We start from the raw sequence: 23,490 nt of genomic DNA on the forward strand, positions 1-23,490 counted from the left end.
TCTTGTAGAGGAAAGAGAGCGGAAGCTGAAAACTGCAAACTTGCAGACTAATCTGAATCTTAGAACAATCTGCTGTTCTACTTTTTCATAATGGTTCCACTGGGCTGCTTCTGAGTAAGAATGGAGTGAATATTCAAAATGTTCTCAATAAGGTGTGGAAGGGCATGTATTCTGATACTCTGTATGAAAAAAAATAGGCAACTACTATGAGATTCTTGCTTCCTAAAGCAGAGAGAAAAGACCAAAATTTTTTTAGTATTCTCTGTTTAAAGCTCCCTGTACAAAAGACAAGGTTTTCTGTGCAAAGTCCAAGTTTTTCTTTGGGAAAAAATGCTTCTTTTAGTTTTGTACAAAAAAGATGCAAAATAGGGAATAAAAGAACAGAGAATTCCATGCAGTCTCATCCAGGGAAGAAAAAGACTGATAATTTTTATTTTCACCTGGAAAACCAAAATAAAAAGATTTACATCCCTACTACCAAGTATTGCCGCACCTTCTAGTAGTAACATAGCTGCAGTCTTGAGTGCTCCTACTTACACTGAACTTTGCATTGTTATAAATATGTTAGAAATATGTGTCTATTTCCCCTGAGTTTCTGTCTAATGCGAATAAAGGTTTATCGTATTCTATCGTATTGAAATATGTTAGAATGGGGACTGAGTATTCTCTCTCTTTGTTACACAGAAATTCTTTGCTTATGTAGAAGAGAATGAAAGTTGGCTTGGCAGCAAAGAGGGCTTCCTAGCAAACAAAGACTTGGGGGTAAGTAAAATAGAGGAAAACCTACTTTAAACTTTCCTCTTCAAAAATTGGATGACCTTATCTGGTACCTCCTGCTGCCATCTCATTTCTCTGTACATTTCCTGTCCATTGCTTCCTACTTCATAGTATCCTTAGCATCATCTAAAAATATGTCTGCCCCTGAAAAACTACTGAATGATGCAGCCACCTATTCATAGCCAAGGAAGGAGATTTCCCCTAAACATTAGGTAGACCGTCTTGGCAATGAGAGCTGTTCAACAGAGGAATGGACTGCCTCAGAGGGTGGGTGGGTGGCCTCTCCTTCACTGATGGTTTTTGAGCAGAACTTAGGTGATTGTTTGTGAGGAATGCTTTAGCTGTGGATGTTGTACTCCAGCAGGTGGTTGGACTCATTGGCCCTTGGGGTCCCTAATATCTCTACAGTTCTGTGATTCTATTCAAAAACTCAGCAAAAGTCTTGGGAAACCTATGTTCCTACATGCATGAAGTGACACTTTCATTATGCTCTTGAAAACTGTAATTAAAAAATGAGTATTTGAATTCCAAATGTGTTGGGTGAAATAATGAACTAACCTCAATCCCAAACTAGAGCAGAAACCATAGGTCAAGGGTTGGAACACACGCTTCGCTTGGGAGGAGGTTGCCAGCCTCAATCTCTGGTATCTCCTGACTCCAAAAATTGTCTGACAGATGATGGGGAAGGCAATGTGTCTAAGACACTGGAAAATGGCTGCCACTGCTAACATAGACATTGTAGGACTAGAAGGACAAATAGTCTAGAGCTGGCCAAGTTGGTAGTTTTTTTTAATCATCCTATTCAGGATTCAGTGTCCAGTGTGGAGAGTCTTCAACAAAAACACATGCAGTTTGAAAAAGACCTGGAAAACCAACTGGAGAAGATCGATATGATGGCCTCTTTTGCCCACCAACTGAGGGACAATCAGCATTATGATTCTGAGAACATAATGGACAAATGCCAAGCTGTTCTGAGGAGGTAACACTGATACTTTTTCTTTAATTTGTGGAACTGGGCAAATATTCCTGCTTCAGTTTTGTTGAAACCTGTCAAATGGAAGAGATTCAAATGAATCTTTTGATTGTGAATGTTTTACTAAAAAGGCCACATGAACATGCTTGCACATTTAATGTATATTTGTTCTTCTACTGTATGCATTTTCTGATGTATTTTTTCAAATACATACATTAGGAGAAATAGGTACAAAAATACATACATTGTGAGCTTTCAAAGAGGTAGCTGTATAAATAATGTATATGAGAAATAGGTAGAAATGCCTTCTTTTGCAGCAATTTCTGAAGAAATAATCATGTTTGTCTCAACACATTGGAAAAATTAGAAGTGAGGAGATGAAAAGAGAAAGAAAGAGAGAGAGAAAGGCAAAATATATGGCACTCTAACATATTTCTTTCAGTGTGAACTTTTAAGAATCAATATATCCTCACTACCATGGGGATATATTTAAATATAGAGGGCATGTATTTGCAGTCCTTCTGTCTTAAGAAGTGGAGTTTTATTCACAAAAGCTCTCACTGAAATAAATGTTAGTCTTTAAAGGACCACAATATTTCACCTTTTATCTATTTCTTTTTTTGTCATCTGCCCCTTTAATTTTGCCAACATGTTAAAAAAATGAATATTTTTAAAATAGTCTTCTAATTTATGCTCTACTGAGTGCACTTTTAGTGGTCAATTACATCACAAAATTCAGATAAGAGTAAAATAGAATGATAAATGTATGCTGTGCAAATTAGGTTGGTTCTTGCTAAGAACCAACCTACATTAGTAGAAAAAGATTCTATTTCTACTAATGTTAACAGTAATTTCCTATATCCTACCTTTAAATGAATTTTTGTAAAACTACTTATCATACACCTTATGGTGTTCCATTCATTTAATGCACCTTCTCTTATTCTTCAGACAAAAACACAGTTTGAGAAATCTAGATAATATTTACAGAAGTGCATAACGATAGGAAAATATCTGGCAGGCAATAAGTGCTTCTAATGTGCTTACTTTTGGATCCTGCTCTACTAAGGGCTTTTTTTTTTTACTTTCCATGCTTTAACCAACATGCCTTCATCAAATATACTGAGGTCTGTGATTCTTTAATTATGAACAAAATGTTAATTGTATATCGTGAACTATTTTCAACAGTAGGTACTGAGAGAATTGTAGGTTAAGTATCCTTGACATATTATTTTTTCTTGTTAGAAAAGAGAGACTTTTGGAAATTGCTTTAGCTCGCAGGCGTCGGCTCGAGGAGTCATGGCTATTACAAAAGTTCCTCCACAATTCCTTTGAGGTATAATATATTTTACTTAATTTCCTGAGATATATTAAAAGATAACATCTCACTGTGTTTTTTGCCATCAAGTTGCATCTGACTTACAGGGACTCTGATAAGCTTTTCGAAGTGAGATATTGAGGGAGTGCCACCCATCCCAGTGAGTTTCCATGGCCAAGTGAAGATTCAGACCCTGGTCTCCTCAGTCCTAGTCCATCTCTCTATCAAACTAACCATACTGGGTACCTTACTAGCTGGATTTAAGTATGAAATAACATGTATAGCTATCAGGAGAAGAAAATGCAGCTGGCTTTGGAAAGCTGCAGAATGAGATGGGAACCTTCCGCTTTATATTCTTCAGAAATAAAGCAGTTTTAAGTGTTTCTGCAGTTGTGACACAGGTTGGAAATGTTACTTTTTAAGCTACCCCTCACAGAATCCTGCAGCTAGCATGGCCAACAGGATCCTGGGAGTTCTCTGTTCTTCCTGTTTACAGGTACTTAATCTAATTACTTAATATGACTGAGCTTTTACACTTTGGAATAATGCAATTAGTGTAATTCTTTGTGGTCGATCCTTGTGATGAATTGCTGCTTTTTTATGCTAAGAGAGGTTTATGCTAATTAATTTATGCCTCTAGGCAGTAATGTCAGAATTTTGGCCAAAATGTCATTTACATAATTATTCTCCTGACAGAAGCGTAAAAAAAAAATCAGATTATTTATGCTCTTCCAGCATTTTGTACAGGGATCTTTTTTCAAGATGCCCATGTCCTTTTGCATGCAAAATGTTTTTCTACAACAGCTTTGCTTCCTTAAAAAAATTAAAATTTCTTAATTCACCCTACAAATTAATTCTACCTTAGGTATTCTAGGTGTCCCAGAAGCCTGTAGCACCAGCTGTGCTGGCCAGGGTTTTGGAAATTACAGTCCAAGAACACCTGGGTCACTCAAGGTTGGGAGCCACTGTCCTAAGAGAAGAATCTGATAACTGGCTTGAAAAGGGTTCTGTTTACTCACTGCTCGCTTTGCTCCCTGAAGGTGGCTGTCTGGATGGCTGAAAAAAACCGCATTGCCCTGGATGAGAGCTGGAGAGACCCAAGCAACCCTCAATCCAAACTGCAAAAGCACCAGACTTTCCAGGCAGAGATTATGGCCAACAGAAGCCACCTTGATAATATCAAAGCTGTAAGTTAATAACATTTAAGCCAAAACTGCATACTCAAGCAAAAAAACAACAGATCAAATCTGCAGTGACTCCTCTTGTATCACACAATGTCAAGCCCTAGGTAAAGGTAAAGGCTGCCCTTGACATTTAGTCCAGTCGTGTCCGACTCTAGGGCGCGGTGCTCATCTCCGTTTCCAAGCCATAGAGTGAGCATTTTGTCCGAAGACAGTTTCTGTGGTCACGTGGCCAGCACGACTAGACACGGAACACCGTTACCTTCCCACTGAAATGGTACCTATTTATCTACTCGCATTTGTACATGCTTTCAAACTGCTAGGTTGGCAGGAGCTGGGACAAGCGACAGGAGCTCACTACGTTGCATGGATTCGATTTTACGACTGCTGGTCTTCTGACCTTGTAGCACAGAGGCTTCTGTGGTTTAACCCACAGCGCCGCCACGTCCCATTAATAACATTTCAGCCAAAACTGCATACTCAAGAGGGAAAAAAAACAGATCAAATCTGTAGTGATTCCTCTTGCATCACGCAATGTCAAGCCCTGCTGCTGTTCAAAATGGCAACATTTTTTAACAGATACACCTCAGTATTGGGCAGTATAGGACTGACCATTTTTGCCTGTCAGTAGTTTGCCCACTCCTTCCTCACCTCATTCATTTGCAACCCCCTTGCTTCTCCCTCGAGTGCCATTATTTCTTCATTGCTGTATCCTTTGCACCTTTCTTCTCACATGCAGAGGTGTGATTCCCTTTTTTAAAAAACCTGTAATTAAAACCACCCCCTTGAAAATGTGCTTAAACACCTTTTTATAAAAAATTAAAAAGAAGAGTGGAAATGGGGTATAGCATTCTCAACATATGACATCACACCCAGCCCCCTACATGCCCCCAGCAACAATGTGCACACAAATAAAACAAATTTAAAAAGTGACACAGTTTTGAAGTGTATTGCATGCAGGGTCGCACTTGTTTGCAACTAATTCATACCTAGTACAATTTCTCCAGTTTATTGCAAACTTGTACTTCTAGCCCTGAAAAGAAGGAGGTGGCTGAAGGGCTGCTGCCAGGAACCTTAGCCAAACATATGAGTTGTATCCTGAGCCTAGCTAGAAGCATGAATAGCTAGGATTTAATCGGGAGTTGCAAAGAAAGTACTCTTGCTTGAAGATGATGATATTTAAAGACATAGTTGAGAAAGGAAAGGACGTTGATATTCTTTTTCGTAGGAAGGAGAGAAAATGCTCCAGGCAGGACACTTTGCCCCTGAGGCGATCCAGTCCAGATTGCAAGAAATAGATGAACTTTGGGATGAGCTGCTGGAAAACTGCCAAGAAAAGAAAAGGAAGATGCTGGACACCTACAAGGTAAAGCAAGACTTTAGCGGAAGGGAATCTTTAGTTCTATAGGGACCCCTGTGATAGAGGAGAAATGTGTATGGATTGCATTTTGATGCAGTCTTTGCCAACTGCAGTTCCTGAATCAACACATGAAACAAAGTGCAGTTACATTTTTCTATTTGCACTTTCTGAATTTTGCAATTCAGCTCCCCAATCCAAATTTGTGTATGTTATGATAAGACAGACATTTGTTTGGCAATATCATCCTGGTTGTGGATGGGTTGGCTTCCTCCTTCTCCTGGTGACGTATGTGCCATTGTGAACCATCCCTCCCATGATCAATGGCTACCCTACGCACCTTTTTGGATCCCTATCAGGGGGTCCTAGTTTTGTTCTTGTTTTTTGTATGGCTGGGATCATTCTGTTTTGGTTTGGTTCCAGTATGTATGATTGCTGCGATCAAACCAAGCTGCTGCTGGCAGTCCCTTTTCTGAAGCTGTTTTACAACCTTAAGAAATGGGAAGCTTCCACTCCTCTTGTCTGTGGATGACTTTTTAATTGTTGCTAACAGAGCAGTGACACTTTGAAAGTGGGTTTTTTAGAACACTTCCAAAGCATCACAGATGTACTGTGCCAGTTAGCAAAAATTAAAATAAATGCAAAACTTCCTGTCCCTTCCTCTCCACAGGCAAGCAGCAATTAAGCGTCCCATCTCTTATAATTCTTATGTGGCTTAGGCAAAGCATGGATGACATGGTGTTTTTTGTCTCTTTCCCTCTAAAGGGAGAGAAGATATGTCTAGATTGTTCTAAACAGGGTCACTAGAGATGTGGTTTGGTTGATCCTTGCACGTGGATGCAAGGATTGCCCCAGTGACATACTGTATGTGAAAACAACCCTGATTAGCAATAATCTCAACCAATTAAGGCCAGGATAATTGGATCTTCTGGTTACACCCTTAGATCAATTAAAACAAAATACAAAATAATAATGTATGCTAAGCATCTGGGGAAAGGCCTACTAATCTTCATTCTAACTTTTTTTTAAGAAAATGCACCCTGATGTAGAAACAGACGGAAACAAATGTAAGGCTAGAAAGATAAGAAGCTGAGAGGAACCAATGTTTTCACAGGTGTCCCTGCCTAACATCCAAGCATTGGGCTTGATTATTTATTAAGGAAATGGCAGGAGAAAAACTTAGTAAATGCATCGTGTTTATGCTTGCTCTTATAAACAGCTGCTGTACAGAATGAATGGCAGATCATGAATGCGGCTTGTGGGTTTTTCTTTCCAACTGTCAGATTACATGTGAACTGTTTTACCTCTGGCACCAGGCCTCATGTTTCCTACAAAATGTGGATGATGTGGAGAAATGGCTGGAAGAAGTGGAAAGTGAGATAAAAGCACCGGAAGTTAGCCATAATCTTCTTCTCCTGAGCAATCTTCTAAAAAGACAAGAGGAACTGGAAGAAAGTATTATTGCCCACAGGGACCAGTTGCAAGGTCTTATCAACACTGTGCAAGAGTTCCAACAAGAAAAACATTTTCTGGCAGATGAGATAGAAGAGAGAGTAGACGAAGTGGTGCACAGGTAGTTGAACAGTTCTTCCAACCCCCTTTCATTTTCGCTATCCTCTCCCTCTCTGTTTAGAGCGTTTGTTGTTTTTAAATCACCCCTTCTCTCCCCATCTCTGCGTTATGGCTCTGGCTTTGTACTGTATTTGTCTTTCTTCATAATGAACGGGAGGCTTCAATTTGGACCACCAGGTACAAGAGCCTGAGGGAACCGTTGCAGGAGAGGCGTGGGTGTTTGGAGGCCAGCAGACTGCAGCACCAGTTCTTTCAGGAAGTCAATGAAGAGCTAACCTGGATTCGAGAGAAACAGCCCCTGGCATCTTCCACAGATTATGGCCAGTCTCTCACCACTGTTCAAAGTTTACAAGAGAAGCACCAGGTACTGTGCAGCATTACAGTTCTGCAGGCCAAGCAGGAAATGTTGCAATCTCATTCAGGCATTCAGCTTGTGCATGAAGTGAAACATGAGAAAGGGAAACAGCGACAAGTCTCTCCCTTCCCTGTCCCTGTTCTCTTTGCCCTCTAGAGCAACGTATGGAAGAGGAAGGCCCTCTTCTAATCAATGCTTGAGAAATTAGCTTTTTAGAGTTCCTCTGCCATTTTGTCTACATTTTTAACACATTTTAACACTGTTGGCAACACATCAGTGCTAAGTGCATTTGCCTTTTTTCCTGTGCTTCAGAGAATTTTTGTGAGAACCTTAGTATCATCAGAAGATGGATTCTGCCCTTGTAATGGAGGGAGCATGTTGTGCAAACTGGCACATGGTTGTCTTAACATGGATTCTTGACACGCATCTTGGAGCCATCAGGAAATATATAGAAGACTTTCGTCTGAATTTTTTAAAAAATGAAATCTAAAAGCCAACGAATGGAAAATTATTTCCAGCTTATTATGCTTATAGTATTTAACTTAATTTTTGCGGTTATTATAATTTTAAATTGCAGATTTTTGGGTCTTTTTTATTGTTAAAAGGGGGTGGGAGATACTATGGAAGAGTTGAGAAGCTTGAGGGCTTCTTAGAAAGTTTGGGAACTGTTGGTCTGACACCCGGGGCTGTGAATCACACTTGGAGGGTGTCTTTCTGTTCCAAGAAGGTGTCGTGCAGAAGAGGCTGTATTTTTATCCTTGGACTCCAGCATTGACCATGATGTGAGTGTTGCAGTATTGTCACTAGAGCTGTGGAAAAGTTACTTTTTTGGAAGTCAGCTCCCTGAATCCCCCAACCACCATGGCAGGGAGAGACATGGAGCTGTCATCCCAAAAACATTACTGCCTAAATGTGCCCAAAGAGATTTGGCTCTTTTAAGAGTTAAGACCTCAACCAGTATGGGAAATTTGATGCAAACCCCGTTATGTCTTTCTACAGTCTAATTCCTGCAAGATCTAGTGACTTTATTTAGGTCTCGCCAATCTTAATTCTTTAAAGCTGAATTTGCATAATGATTGAGATATACCAGCATTTTTATAGTAGTTATGGTCCTCTGTATAAGAAACACACAAGATCGCTTTCCAGGCAGAAAGTTAATAGAATCAAACACTACAAAACAATCAGAAACATAAAAGCAAAGCATTTGAATACTTTAATGGGTTAAAGAAAAACATTAGAAGCAGAATTGGCAAACTAAAATAACAGACTCCAAGTATATTGAAACAGAAATGTTTTCAATGGGCCCTGGCCCTAGACACTATCCATAAAAAGAGAGAAAAGGATGGAGGAAATGCTTCCCCCCCACACACACCTCATGATGTGTTTTTGCTTTATTTTGTATTTACCAGAATTTAGAGAATGAGATAAGTAGCCATGATGCTTTAACCCAAGCCGTGATCAGCACTGGACAGAAGCTGGTGAAGGGAGGGCACGCTGCCTCAAGGGATATAATGCAGCAGGTGAAGGAGCTGGAAGCTTCTTTTGAAACCCTGAAGGGTGACGCTCAGCAAAGAAGGAAGAGGCTCATGCAATCTTATGAAGCTCAACACTTTCTCACCGAGGTAAGAGAAGAAGGGAAGCCCATCTTTCATTTTTGTGGCTTGGATCCAAGTAAAAAGGGATTGCATTTGGCATCAAAGCAGATGGCATACACTCCTGATGTCTCTTGCCCACCTACCCTGTGCCATTACAGAGAGTGTTTGATCATCAGGAGAGGCTTCTGGTGGTGCAGAGGGCTGCAGTGGCATTTAGGAGAGGCTGAAAGAAGACAGGAAATCCCTCTTGCATGAATATAGTTCTGCTCATGTGACCCTAAATTGCTCCTCCTCTGTTCAAAGAAACAAATGTTTTCTAAATGGCCAGATGACTAATCTGGAACATAAACTGCAAAACAGTTTCAAGGAAAATTATTATTTAACTATATGTCAGTTTCAGTTCTATGGTTTGGGCTATTAGTATTAAATTCTACCTTCCCCCCCCCCAAGATGGTTCAACTACGTTAACAACTTAGGACCGATTCTTGTTTGTTTGGTCCATTCACACAACAGTCTATGGCAGTGGTCCCCAACCTTAGGCCTCCAGATGTTCTTGGACATCAACTCCCAGAAATCCTGGCCAGCAGAGGTGGTGGTGAAGGCTTCTGGGAGTTGTAGTCCAAGAACATCTGGAGGCCCAAGGTTGGGGACCACTGGTCTATGGTGTGATCAGAGCTTGTGCAAAGAGATGTCCATAACCAGCATTTCTGGCACAAGGAAAAAAAACTACAATAATATGACCATCACTAGCATGATGGCACTAAGGGGGTGGAACATAACAGTTGGTCAACAGAGCAACTGGATGCTGACCTCAGGCCTTGATTGTATGTACAGGGAACAATCAACATGTGCCCTTTCAGATAATGTTGGAATGCAGCTCCTCTCATCCCATACCATTGGCTGTGCTGGGCAGGGCTGAAGGAAGTAGCAGTCAAACAACATCTAGAGGGCTGCATGTTATCCAGCCTTGCTATTCAGCAGTTACCAGTGATTTCTGAAAAAATAATTCTCAACCCCCAAGCCAGCGTACAATTGCCAGAGTTCTTTGAGAGAACGTATTATCGTTAACCTGGAAGGAAAGATGGAAGGATTAATATTTCTATGCAAACATGCCAAATTTGCACTTACCATATTTTTCCGTGTATAAAACAACACTTTTTCCTAAAATCATTATAGGAAAAATTGAGGGTTGTTTTGTACATGGAACTTTGACTACTCCTCCACCTCCAACAAGGGACAAAATTGGAGGGATTATATACACGGAAAAATATGGTATACACTAGAGCTGAAATGTAAGGCACCTGTACATTAGCATCTTTTCTTTTAGGCAGCTTGCCTACTTATGCAACCAAAATCTGTGCATTAAAAATGCATGTAGAAATGCTTTATCTGGAAAGAAAATCACATGAAGAATACACACTATAGATCTTAAAAATATATACTAACTGTGTATATTGTGGAAAATGTGTATGAATATAGACATGAAACATTTTTTCATTCAAATTCACCCATCCCTAAAAACCAGTTTGAATTAATAATGTAGTTTAAGGATTAAAATGTTTATTTGAACGAAATAGAAATTTCAGGTGAATGTTATTTTATTTTGTTTTGTTCCTAGTAATGAATAAAACTGAATTAAAAGTCATCTGCGTTCTTTCTGAGAGCTCCTCCCACAAAATTCTGTCTCTGGCTTTGTCACAATGGCCCAAATCCTATTAATTATGCTACCAGCATAATGCAATTGATGTAGATTTCACTGGGAAATTGCCACATATTAAGGCATCAGCACAGGTTCAGCATGCAAAAATAAACACATGCTCTAACTTAATAACTTGTGGAGTTCACCAAGATTTCCACCAATTGCATTCTTCCAGCATAAAACCTCAATAGGATTTTAGCTTTTAAATCAAATATTTGTGCTTGTATGTGAAAGAAAAAACACTAAACACTGCAGAGTAAATAGATTATTGCACCCAAATTCCAAAGAAAATCAATCTGAATGTGTGAAATAAATGGCTAATTGATCTCTCAAATAAAAGTGAACAGCGAATGAAATGTTTTTTTAAAATTGTAGAAAGGAAAAATGTATGTAAAGACCACTTGCTTACACCTGGTCCCACCAGACTTCCTTGGGAGTCCTTATGTCGTGTCATCTGGTCTGTAGAGGCTAAAGTGAATTCTTTGATTCCAGCTTTTGGAAGTAGAATCTTGGATGGCGGAGAGAGGTCTTGTCCTGCAAATTCCAGATTATGGGAGGAATGAAGAATCAACCCAATCATTGCTTCGAAAAGTGGAGGCTGCCAGGCTGGACCTAGAGGGATTCAAGACTCGAATTGAGAAGATGCAGGAGACAGGAACCCACCTGCTGACCAACAACAACCCAGAGAGGTGAGGTGGCAGGAAAGAGGTGGAGGATTCTTGTCAAACAGGAAGGTCTGAAGGCATCTCACTCTTGCAAAACTACAGAAGAAGGACTGCAACTTACTATGAGCATGAATCACTGTTTTTCAGCCTGGTGGATCTCAAATGAGCCAAGGGGTTCTCTCTCCAACAGGACTGCCGTATATTTGTTTACATGTTTATGGAAGCCTCATGAAGCCAGAACCCTGTGTGTGTTTAGCATAGTGCGTACATGAGCAGCTCTGGATCACAGGACATGAATCTCTTCATTCCAGTTTTGTCTGTCATTTTGGTGACTGTATTCATTGTCATCTTTAGAATGAGAAATCAGCCCCATCCAAATAGTATCCTGGTTTAGACTTCTTAAACAATCCAAGCACTGAACTTTTTATTTATCTTGTTTATTTATTTAAAATATTTCTCTCTCCCTCCACCAAAAGGATGGCTCTTGGTATGTGATCGCACTTTTAGTACAATACTGTGATCATATACCAACATAATTTCATATAGTTTACTCAATGCATTTGTTCTTAATGTCACTTAAATGTATTTCTCAGACACAGAATGATACTATCACATAGAATAGTACAGTTCCTACAGATTCTTGAGAAATACCTTTTGATTTTATCTTTACCTTTGCTTGATGAAGTTCTTTTAAGATTTCTTGTTTTTCAGTAATTTATTTCCATTCCCCATATCAGTTAAGGCACTAGAACAGCTTATACAGCCTTGCAAGGGATCCTGATGAGAGAGCACTGTGTGTGCGCACAAATGACCTCTGTTTCTGCACATTGCTCCCTCCGCAGCTCCCACTGCAAAGTATCTGGGAAAGCATCTTTCCCCCTTTAGTAACTAGAGGGCAGGACCACCAGTTTGGTCCAGCTGCTCCCGTTTCTAGGTTTCCTTAGGCCCCACATCAGTTCAGGAATCTAAATAGTCAATAAGGTTGTGACCCGAGTTTGAACCCATCTCTTGTGTCCCACCTCTTTATTTACTAGGGTGGGGTGGGGGCACGGTGTACATGCTTGAGTCTTACTGAAAATGTTGAGATCAAAGGCCAAGTTGGCTGCTCTTGATATTCAGAAAGCTTGAACCCACATAGAATTGGCTTCCTGTAGCTTGAGGTGGCTCAGTGTTTCATAAAGTTATGGTGAATGAATTAGTGAGCCCATTTTACACAAGTGAAGTACCATTGCAGCTGTGGAAAAGGGACTACCATAACCAAAATGATGGAATGCGCTGGTTTTTAAGTGTGCATAAAAGAACACATGTGCACAACCTGAAATAAATTAAGAACATGGCATGCAGCCTAGGACTCAGGCATGTATACTACTGATGCAGACATGACGTGTGTCACACATGTATCCAAGAGTAATAATGTTTACTGAAACAGAAGGGCTGTATCAAGATACTAAGTGCAGTAATACTGACAGTGATCAGTTGGCATCCTTTCTAAAGCCATTTACCTTTTTTTTTTAATAGCTCTGCTCTCCTTCCAAAGCTTCAGGCTGTCCTAGAAGAATACTCCTCTCTCCAACACAGAGTGGAGTCCCACAGAAAAACTCTGCAAGAGCAAATGCAGCTGCATCAGTTTGAAAGGGAAGTCCAGCTGGTGGATTCCTGGCTTTTAAGCAAACAGGCCTTGGCTGAATCTGATAACTATGGGCAGGATTTGGAAGATGTTGAGGTAATGCACATTTTATTCATGGTGGAGAAGGAAGACATTAACAGCTTGACCGCTTTATTGCTTCTGGTGTTATTTGGTCTCTGAAAACACTCTGGAGAGTTGTCCAGAAACAACTTGGCATGACAAAGACTTGTCATGCTCATAAATTGCATGAAATATCATTTAAACCTTAAGAACAATAATGGGCACTTTTGTTTCGTGTCACTAAACTTGGAGTAGGTGTAAAAGCATTTGCCCTTTTTATCTTACTGAGTTTGGTGAGAGCTCCTGGAAGCAACCAGAAATAACTAGGACACAGCATTATTTTTAATTTGTGCAACTTCTCATATTTCTGCTCACCACTGTTATATCTCATGTACTGATATTATGTCACATAAGCTGGTAAGAAGCTGGTGGCTTTTGTACTGTAGGTTGGAGAGCTTCTGAATAATCTGTACTATTGTTTCTTACAGATTCTGGAGAAAAAGTTTGAAGACTTTATAAAAGAGGTGAGATCTCTTGGTCATGCCAAGGTTTTCCTGGTAAATGACCTGGCATTCCATCTCGAGAACGTGTGCCACAGCCAAATCAGTGCTATCCAGGAAAAGGCCCACCAGGTCAACGAAACATGGGAAAGACTGAATCAAGCCATTCAGATAAGAGCAGAGGTAATACAATACAATACAAATAATTTATTGTTCATTGTAAGTACTATATATACATGGTATACCCATACAACGAAATTCACACAGGCACCCAGAGACGAGACCCACATGCACACACATAAGGTTCTAGTGTTGTGATAGAACCATTAAGGTGATGCTGCTGGTGATACTGAAATACAGAAGTGTACTCTATGAGCTATTTCACAGCCAAAAACTGTAGTGAAAAGCTGACCCACATATTCCTATGATCATACACAAGTTCACATAGAGAAATGTAGTATCCACATTTTTCTGTACTGTGGCAATTCTTCCAGTTACCTCAGTTCAAATGATGCTTTTACATTTGTAACTGGTAATGCACCTTATAGCTGATGCACATGGTACCTTTCTCCAGATAAAACTGAATTATTTATTTATTTAAAACATTGTTACCTTGTCTTGAACTATACCACAGAACTCTCCTCCAGCACCACATTCCAAGTGAATCTGTTTTTTCCCCTGTCAGCTTTTTTCAGTGTTCAGCTTTCATGTCATATATGGTGACTGAAAATACAGGAGTGTGGATGATCTTGGTCTTGGTCTCTAGTGACACATATTTATACTTGATCTTTTCTAATTCCTTTATTGATGCAAAAAAAATTCCAAAGTCTGGTAGCAGTGACAGAGAAAGCCCTCTCCCCATGTCCCCACCAAATGCATCTCTGAGGGTGATAAGACTGAGAGAAAGGCCTCCCCTTTCTACTGTATGAACCAGCTTCATGACCTCTATTTGTTAAAAATAAATATTTATTAAAATATCTATTAAAGATATAGGTGAAATTTTCATATGGTCAGGATTCACCTTGGGCTGCCACAGTTTGTTTCATTTATTTATTTATTTATTTATTTATTTATTTATTTATTTATTTATTTATTTATTTATTTATTTATTTATTTATTTATTTATTTATTTACTGGCCCATTAATTCCAAGCACTATTCTGGGCAGTTCATGGAAGTTAAAACAAACAATAATAATGAGCAGGTAAAAAATCAGTAAAAACTTCAAGAGGCATAAAATATATAGTGGTGCCCCACATAACGAGCGATTTGTTTAATGACAAATCCACATAGCGATGTGTTTTTTGCGATCGCAAAAGCGATCGCATTGCGATGTTTTAGATCAGTGGTTCTTAACCTTGGGTTACTCAGAAGTTTTGGACTGCAACTCCCAGAAGCCTTCACTACCAACTTTGCTGACTGGGGCTTCTGGGAGTTGCAGTTCAAAAGCATCCGAGTAACAAAGGTTAAGAACCACTGTTTTAGATGGTAAAACATCGCTTTTCGATGATTGGTAAGCGTTTCGCTTACCGATTATCGCATAACGATGTTTTAAGAACAGCTGATTGGCGGTTCCAAAATGGCCGCCGGGTAAAGAAGATGGCCACCTGCTGTGTTTTCGCGCCCTTTCCTCACTTACCGGGCAGCGAAAATGGCGGCCACATGGAGGATTTCCACAGAACGGTGAGTTTTTTGCCCATAGGAATGCATTAAACGTGTTTTAATGCATTCCTATGGGCTTTTTTTTCCCTGCATAGCAACGAATCCACATAGCAACGATTTTTTCGGAACGGATTATTGTCGCTATGTGGGGGCACCACTGTACAAGTAAAACATGGAATGTACGACAAATAAACAACTATTAAACAAGAGAAACAAAAAGGAAAAAAAGCATGGTACTTTAGGGGTATCCATCAGTTCTCCAGTCTTTGTATCTCCTGGACTTCAGTAGTCTGCTATACTTGTGATAGTATGTATGGCCTTACTGAAATGTCTTCTCTTCAGAATCTCAAAGCGGCTCATAAGGTTCACCAGTATGATCGTGATGTGGATGACCTAAAGGGATGGATGCAGGAGAAAGGGGCTGTTGTGGACAGAGACGATTATGGCTATGACCTGCCAGGCGTTCAGACCCTCCTCAACCAGCATGAAGGAGCTGAGGTACATAATGCTGTGACTGCCTTGAAACAACTATGTGATAAATAAAAGCCAAATAAATACTGTCTCATTTTGCAGAGATTCCACTGTGGTGTTTCTTCACTGCCTTACAGAGGTGTATATTCATTGCTGTCACACATTTATAAATTAATGTTCAGAATCATTTTTTAGCTTGTAAACCAACTAAACTGAGAGCAAAGCTACCCATTACAGATAACCTCTCAATAGAGTTGAAATCACATATGTATTCCAGAGACATGCGTTTAGCAGATTTTGTCTGTGAGAAATCAGACTTGCAGATATGTTTAGCTCCTAAAGACCAACCACAAAACAATGTTAGTTTGTAAACTATGCGATATAAGAAAGGTCTTTCCATGACAAATCACGTGCTGTTAGAAGTTAAAAAATGTCCTCTTTTAATGATAGCTTACCTATGGTTTGCCCCTCAAAGTTTCTCCCGGCTTGCATCTGTCTAGAAATCACACCCCCTGTTCTGAATGCATTTCCCCTTAAGTCCAAGCACATGTGGGAGAGATGGCCTGGATGTGTTGTGGGAAAGTGGGACATCTACTCATGCTTAGATGCACCACTGTGGCTGAGAATAAAAAGGTAAACAAAATTAAGAAAATACTTCAGTCTATCTAGTCAATGGCTGATATGAGATGGTATCAAAAAGAAACAATAATTATCTCCTGTAGTTCAGTGCTGAGTCCTTCAGTTGCTTTTCCTTTCTGTATTCCAGAGAGAACTATCAGCCATCGCAGAAGAGCTAGAAAGGATCAGAGGAGAGGCATGGCATCTTGGCCGTCTGTATCCCCAGACCCGAGACAACATGATGAACAGACTTGCAGAAATAGATGAGTGTTGGGAAAAACTGGAACATAAGTCAGCAGAGAGAAAGCAAAAACTGCAGCAGGCAAAGCAAATCCAGATCTATTTCAATGACTGCAGAGAACTAATGTACGTATGAATGAGTATGATAGAAATGAGAGTTTCCGCTCTCCCTTTTGCACTATGAAGATCTTTAGGTGCAACTTCCAGAAGCCCATGTGCCACATCAGCACCCCAAGGACCTCCTAAGGCCCCTGTGATATTCTGATTCCTATGGAGCCACAGGTGGTGTGGAAACTGCAGTATGTCCATTCCAATTTTAAAGTAATACAGCTGGCACAATGAAATCAGTTTACTTCAGAGGGATTTGGCAAACTACCCAGTTACGCGGATACCTGCATGCACCATAGTACAACACATTCCAAATGGTTGTGTTTTGATGTGAATAAATAAACAGCCATGTGCACCCCATCTCCATTAATAGCATTACTTTCGGTGTTATTTCTGGGGAAACATTAGCGTTCAACACCTGCCTGTTCATTTGCTTCTTCAGGGCTTGGGCCAAGGAGATGCATGCTGTGATGATATCAGAGGAGGTGGCAAGCGATCTTCTTGGTGCCGAGCTCCTTATTAAATGCCATGAGGAGCACAAGCGTGACATAGAAAAGCAACAGCTGAAGTATGAACATCTGGAACAAACTGGAAACAGCTTCACAAAGGCCGGGCACTTCATGTCCACCGAGGTAAGCTGCTGGTCCATTAGATGTACTTTACTGAATGTATTTGATGAAATACATCCTGGAGCCCAAGCTATTTCTTAAAAACACAGCGAAAGGTCACGGATAGCCTCCTCTGTGGCCTGGAAGTCGCGAGAGGATTTCATGCACTGTAAAACCAAACCCTTTCCTCTCTCTTTTTGGCTCATGGAGGAAAAGGCCTGAGGTAGCACAGGGAAGGTCAAAATGTGGTTCAAGACACTATAAATACTGGCATATTTATAGCTGCATATGTTCTCATTAACTTTAGCATGCCAGGTTATTCTGAAAGTTTAAAGGAATGTAACTTCTTCTCCCCTCCCCAACACACTCTCTCTCACACACACACACAATTTGCAATTGAATGTCCAGCATGCTTTCAGCAAATATGAATACATTTCTCTCTGTGTGCTTTAATTACAAGGCGGTTGTCACACTTTAGTTTCAGCAGCTTCAGCCCCATGACATAGGAGAACCAAGTTCAAGTTTCTTCCCAACTGTAAGCAAACCGGAGTGCATGTCACTCCCTGCCAGTCTTCCCTTCTTTTGGGGGTTATTGTGAGGACAGAATATGGCTCTAGCATGTAAAGCACCCTTGTGCTGAGAGAAGGCTTCAAAAGAAAATCCATAAACCTTAAGTCTTGTGACCTAAAACTTCAAATACTGTGCAGATCAGAGTAAGAAAAGCACCATAATACACAACAAACGGAGCAATTGGAAGGTTCTTGAAGTTTCACCAAATACCTGCTCCTTCACTGGTTGCTATGGAGAGAAGAACAGCATAAAGATTCATTTGAAAAGCTCACCACAGTCTTGATATCTATGTAACTTCATCCACTGACCTTTGCAGTGATACTCGGATTGCCTTCTGTTTGATTTGTAAGGAGAGCTGAAGATCAACAGAGGATAAAACCTCTTCAGAATTTCTTAAAAGATCTGATTGCCGTTGTGTACGTCACACATACAATGAGAAATCACAGAGCTTCTATTTCTTTTTTCTTTTAAATGCAGATATTAGAACTTGGAAAGATACTTTTTTTAAAAAATTGTATTTGTATAAGGGAAAGTGTGTAAATTGTGGCAACAAACTGCTGTTATTGAACAATGTTACACATGCCTAGGAGCACAACTAATATCTTGTCTAATAAGCAGTATTTCCCATTGTGATTTGTGTGGGTTCCCTTACATAAGCATAAATCACCAATAGGATTTTAGACAATAAAAAATAACTAAACACAACAGTTACATTATTTATTTTTTTATTTATTTACTTTTTTATTTATACTGTATCTTTCTTCTTAAAAAGAACCCAACCCACTGCAGAAACAGTGACTTAATCCATTGTATTTTACAATAATAACATAGTTTACTTATGCCTTAGTTATTTCGTAAAAAAGTTAATTACAAGTAACCCATTACTTCCTAAAGGAAGCCACAGCCTTGAGTTTGCAAGAGTTGAACAGGGTTGTTGAGTTCAAGACATTCTGGAGATCTCTCATTCATAGTCTTGTTATAAGTTGGAGGTGAGTTGACGACACATAACAACAACCATTAGTTGTAAATAGTTGCTTGGAAGCTTTGAATGATACTTGCAGGCCACAAAAAAAGGTGGATGTGTCTTTTCTGATAAATATTGAACCTGCAGATGCATGACTGTTTCCAGTTGATACTTTTACTGTGCTGCATTGTTCATAAAATTTAGTCGAACAGCCCATTGGCTTCTTCTTGTAACCCTCACTTGTTTTCCCACCCTGTCTTCTGTCTTTTTTCCTGACATGGAAGATCTGTTCAGAAAGGAATGATTGAATATCTGCACAATATCTTTTGATCCATAGTGCTTGCTAACAGGCATGCACATAATGCTAACATAGGAAATAATTAACAGGATAGTTTTGATGGCTTTATTATTATTATTATTATTATTATTATTATTATTATTATTATTATTATTATTATTATTATTATTATTATTATTATTATTATTATTATTATTATTATCATCATCATCATCATCATCATCATCATCATCATCATCATCATCATCATCATCATCATCATCATATTTATTTATTTATTTATTTATTTATTTATTTATTTATTTATTTATTTATTTATTTTTGGCCACCTCTCCCCATAATGCCTAGTCCCCCAGGGACCTGAGGCATTATTCTCAATGCTGGCAGCTGAGGGGGATGTGCAAGCAGGCACAGATGGGGAGAGAGCCACCAACACTGCCCCTTCCTGTTTCTCCTCCTCCTCTCTGGTAGGTGCTGCAGTGCCATGGGGAGCTCCTTAGCAGAGGTTTGTATGTGGGGGCAGCAGTGGTCAACTCAGGAAGCAAAGAGCAGGAGCAGGAATCACTACTCCCAGCACCTCACCACCTGCCAGCACTGCAGTTTAACTAATGGTCTGGCCTTGAATCCTACACATTCTTTTATTGAAGTATATATCTTCCTTCTTATTAGGCATCGATAAGGTGACAATGCAAGGCTGTTTATTTCTGATGAAAATGCCTTTAGAAAACCACTCTTCTTGAATTGTTCTAGAGAGGTGTGACAAATTCTGCCTGTTAGTTAGGCATCCATCAGTCTCGAAAGACTATGGTAACGTGCTCTGTATGGAGGACTTAGAACACATCTAGTGTGGCTGAGGAGGCCAATTCAAGAGTGACAATTCCTTCCACACTGAAGACAAATCCAATCTGTCCCCTGTCCAGCTCCCTGATTTTGCTGCTTCCGTGACTGCCTCTTTGCCTCGGCCTGCTGGACAAGGGTCTCTTCAAATTGGGAGAGGCCATGGTGCACCGCCTGCCTCCAGGCTGAACACTCAGATGTCAGGGTTTCCCATCTGTTGAGGTCCATTCCTAAGGCCTTCAGATCCCGCTTGCAGATGTCCTTGTATCGCAGCTGTGGTCTCCCTCTGGGGCGATTTCCCTGCACTAATTCTCCATATAGGAGATCTTTTGGAATACAACCATCAGCCATTCTCACGACATGCCCAAGCCAATGTGGACGTCGCTGTTTCAGTAATGTATATATACTAAAAGTTCCAAGTTGTTCTAGGACTACTCTATTGGGAACTTTGTCCTGCCAGGTGATACCAAAAATGTGTCGGAGGCAACGCATATGGAAGATATTCAGCTTCCTCTCCTGCCGTGCACAAAGGGTCCAGGACTCACTGCAGTACAAGAGTGTGCTCAGGACGCAGGGTCTATAGACCTATAGGCTCAATAGGCATTGATAGAGTGACAATGCAAGGCTGTTTATTCCTGCTGAAAATGCCTTTAGAAAACCACTCTTCTTGAATTGTTCTAGAGAGGTGTGACAAATTCTACCTCTATAGGCAAATGAAATGGCAATCTTGGAATTTGTTTTTACAGATTGAAGAGAAACTCTCTGAACTATTGGAGCTGATGAGAAAGGTGAGGGAATGCTGGGACCTGAAGAAAGAACTGTATGAAGAAAATTGGGAGAACCAGTTACTGCGAAGGGAGCTGGACTTAGCTGAGGCATGGCTGACCGCCAAAGAGGGTTTTCTCTCAGATCCTAGCTATGGGGTGAGTAACGAGACCACGAAGCTTAAGTGTTGACAACCTTTTTCTGCACAAGCTTATGTCTACTTAGGTTTGTACAGCTTTCTTTCTTCTTTCTTTCTTTTTTCTTTCTTTCTTTCTGCTGCCTTTTCCTTCATACAGTAGGGGACTCAAGACAGCTAACTAAAACTATGCAACAATTAACAGTTTTAAAATACCATATATATATCATTTTTTAAAAAACCAATTAAACATATGTTAAGGTTGAAACAAAGATTTTAAACAATTGTAAAAACATTTTGAAAACATTGAAAAATCTCTAAATTTAATAAGCAAACATTCCTGAGACACTTACAGTGGGGTCTCTACTTAAGAACGTCTCTACTTAAGAACAATCCAACTTAAGAACAACTCCATTTGCTAAATTTTGCTTCTACTTGAGAACAGAAATCCAAGATAAGAACAGGAAAAAAAACCTTTCCTGCTCTTTTTTTAACCTTAGGTCATCTTAGGTTAAAAAAAAATTCTCCCCCTAGTGGTAGAGTACGTATTAACCAGCTTTGCATTAGTTCCTATGGGAACTAATGCTTCAATGTACGAACACACCTCTGCATAACAAAAAAAACAGCCAGAACGGATTAATTGGTTTTCAGTCCATTCCTATGGGAAATTTTGCTTCAACTTAAGAACGTTTCAACTTAAGAACACCATTCCAAAACCGATTAAGTTCTTAAGTAGAGTTTCCACTGTAGTTTCTATGGACGGAAAAGAGCAGATACGGATTAAATGGTTTTCAATGCATTCCTATGGGAAATGCAGATTCAACATAAGAACTTTTCAACTTGAGAACCACCTTCCAATACGGATTAAGTTCTTAAGTAGAGACCTCACTGTATTGCTTACAAGCCTGCCTGAAAAGGAAAGTCTTTGCCTGAAAATGGAAGGAGAAGAGGGAGGGGCCAACCTTGCTTCTTGGGACATCACATTGCAAAGCCTGGGAGCCACCACTGAGAAGGTGCTGTCTCATGGCCTTGACAAACAACCTTGGCTTGGGAAAATGGTGGAGCTGAGAGAAGGGCTTCCCCAGAAGATCTTAAAAACCAAGAGCAGTACAGAGTTGTTTTTGTTGTTGTTGTTGTTGTTGTTGTTGTTGTTTAGTAGTAGTAGTAGTAGTAGTAGTAGTTTTAGTTTTAGTTTTAGCTTTAGCTTTAGCTTTAGCTTTATTTATATGCCACATTTCTCCCAACAAGGGACCCAAAGCGGCTCACAACATTAAAATTCACACAGTTAAAAACATAATAAGTTAAATATTAAAAGACAAAATAACAATATATAATTTTAAATTAAATTAAAAGGTTAAAACATTAAAATATAAAAAGATTACAATTATCTGCTAAAATGGGGTTCAGGGATTCAGTTATAACTGTCAAAAAGCCTGCCTGAAGAGATGGGTCTTTAGCTTTTTTCAGAAGGATAAAAGGGAAGGGGCCATCCTGATCTCCCAAGGGAGAGCGTTCCATAGCCTGGGAGCTGCCACAGAGAAGGGCCTCTCCTGTGTCCCCATCAGCTGTGCTTGTGCTGGCAATGGGACTGAGAGGAGGGTCTCCTCTGCTGATCTTATTTGCCAAGAAGGCGCATATAGGGAGATATGGTCCTTCAGGTAGCCTGGACCCAAGCTGTATAGGGCTTTGTAGATAATGACCAGCACTTTGCATTGGGCCCGGAAATGGACTGGTGGCCAGTGCAGTTCTTGTAACAGATGTGTTATACACTCCCTGTAGCTGGCCCCAGTCAGTAGTCTGGCTACAGAGTTTTGCACCAGGTGAAGTTTCCAAACCATCTTCAACTCAGCCCCACATAGAGCACATTACAGTAATCCAAATGGGATGTAACTAAGGCATGTGTCCCTGTAGCCAGATCAGACATCTCAAGGAATGGGTACAGCTGGCGCAGCAGCTTTAGCTGTGCAAATGCATTCCTGGCCACCACTGAGACCTGGGCATCTAAGATTAGGGATGAATCCAGGACTACACCCAAGCTGCTGGTTATAGCCAATACTTTGAATTGAGCTTGGACACAGAGGGGCAATCACTGAGGAAAAATCATCTTTCATATAGCAAGTAGCATGAGAAAAAACTTCCAATTGATGCCAATAGGGTGTTTTCCCCACCCTTATTTATTATTATTATTTGCATGTGTGGGTGGAGCAGATGACACTTGAGTGAGTTGCCATTGGGAGGGACAACCTTTCACTTCCCCTGATGAACCCGATGACCTCCTATGGCTCTTGCTGTTGTCTTCCCCTCCCTTGGGCTCTTGCTGTTCAGTTCCTACTTGTTTAAAGACACACTGACTAATCACCATTATTACTGTCATGGGTGATTATTTTGGTCAAATCTTTTTAGAACCGAACCTTCCTGTCATATACATGAACAAGAATGCATGTATTATTGCCTTCTTAATATTTAAGACTGGGATTATTTCCCCCTTAAGAAAGCCATGTGATGTGTATCTCCCACTTCAATAATTTCAGAGAAGCT

At 40.0% G+C, this 23,490-nt stretch overlaps 1 protein-coding gene across 1 annotated transcript in view; it reads left to right on the top strand.

The window, feature by feature from the left end:
* SPTBN5 (spectrin beta, non-erythrocytic 5) overlaps positions 1–23,490 on the top strand; it is a 137,979-nt gene that overhangs the window by 95,647 nt on the left and 18,842 nt on the right. The window contains exons 44-58 of the mRNA XM_078387395.1: positions 685–762; positions 1,584–1,756; positions 2,993–3,083; positions 4,106–4,252; positions 5,475–5,612; positions 6,920–7,176; positions 7,353–7,539; positions 8,940–9,152; positions 11,317–11,513; positions 13,008–13,212; positions 13,665–13,859; positions 15,680–15,835; positions 16,575–16,792; positions 17,217–17,406; positions 20,798–20,974. Of these exons, the coding sequence (XP_078243521.1) occupies positions 685–762; positions 1,584–1,756; positions 2,993–3,083; positions 4,106–4,252; positions 5,475–5,612; positions 6,920–7,176; positions 7,353–7,539; positions 8,940–9,152; positions 11,317–11,513; positions 13,008–13,212; positions 13,665–13,859; positions 15,680–15,835; positions 16,575–16,792; positions 17,217–17,406; positions 20,798–20,974 (2,622 nt within the window). The remainder of the gene's footprint in view (positions 1–684; positions 763–1,583; positions 1,757–2,992; positions 3,084–4,105; positions 4,253–5,474; positions 5,613–6,919; positions 7,177–7,352; positions 7,540–8,939; positions 9,153–11,316; positions 11,514–13,007; positions 13,213–13,664; positions 13,860–15,679; positions 15,836–16,574; positions 16,793–17,216; positions 17,407–20,797; positions 20,975–23,490) is intronic.

This window comes from Pogona vitticeps, chromosome 1, assembly GCF_051106095.1.
Source record: "Pogona vitticeps strain Pit_001003342236 chromosome 1, PviZW2.1, whole genome shotgun sequence".
NCBI classification, from domain to species: domain Eukaryota; kingdom Metazoa; phylum Chordata; class Lepidosauria; order Squamata; family Agamidae; genus Pogona; species Pogona vitticeps.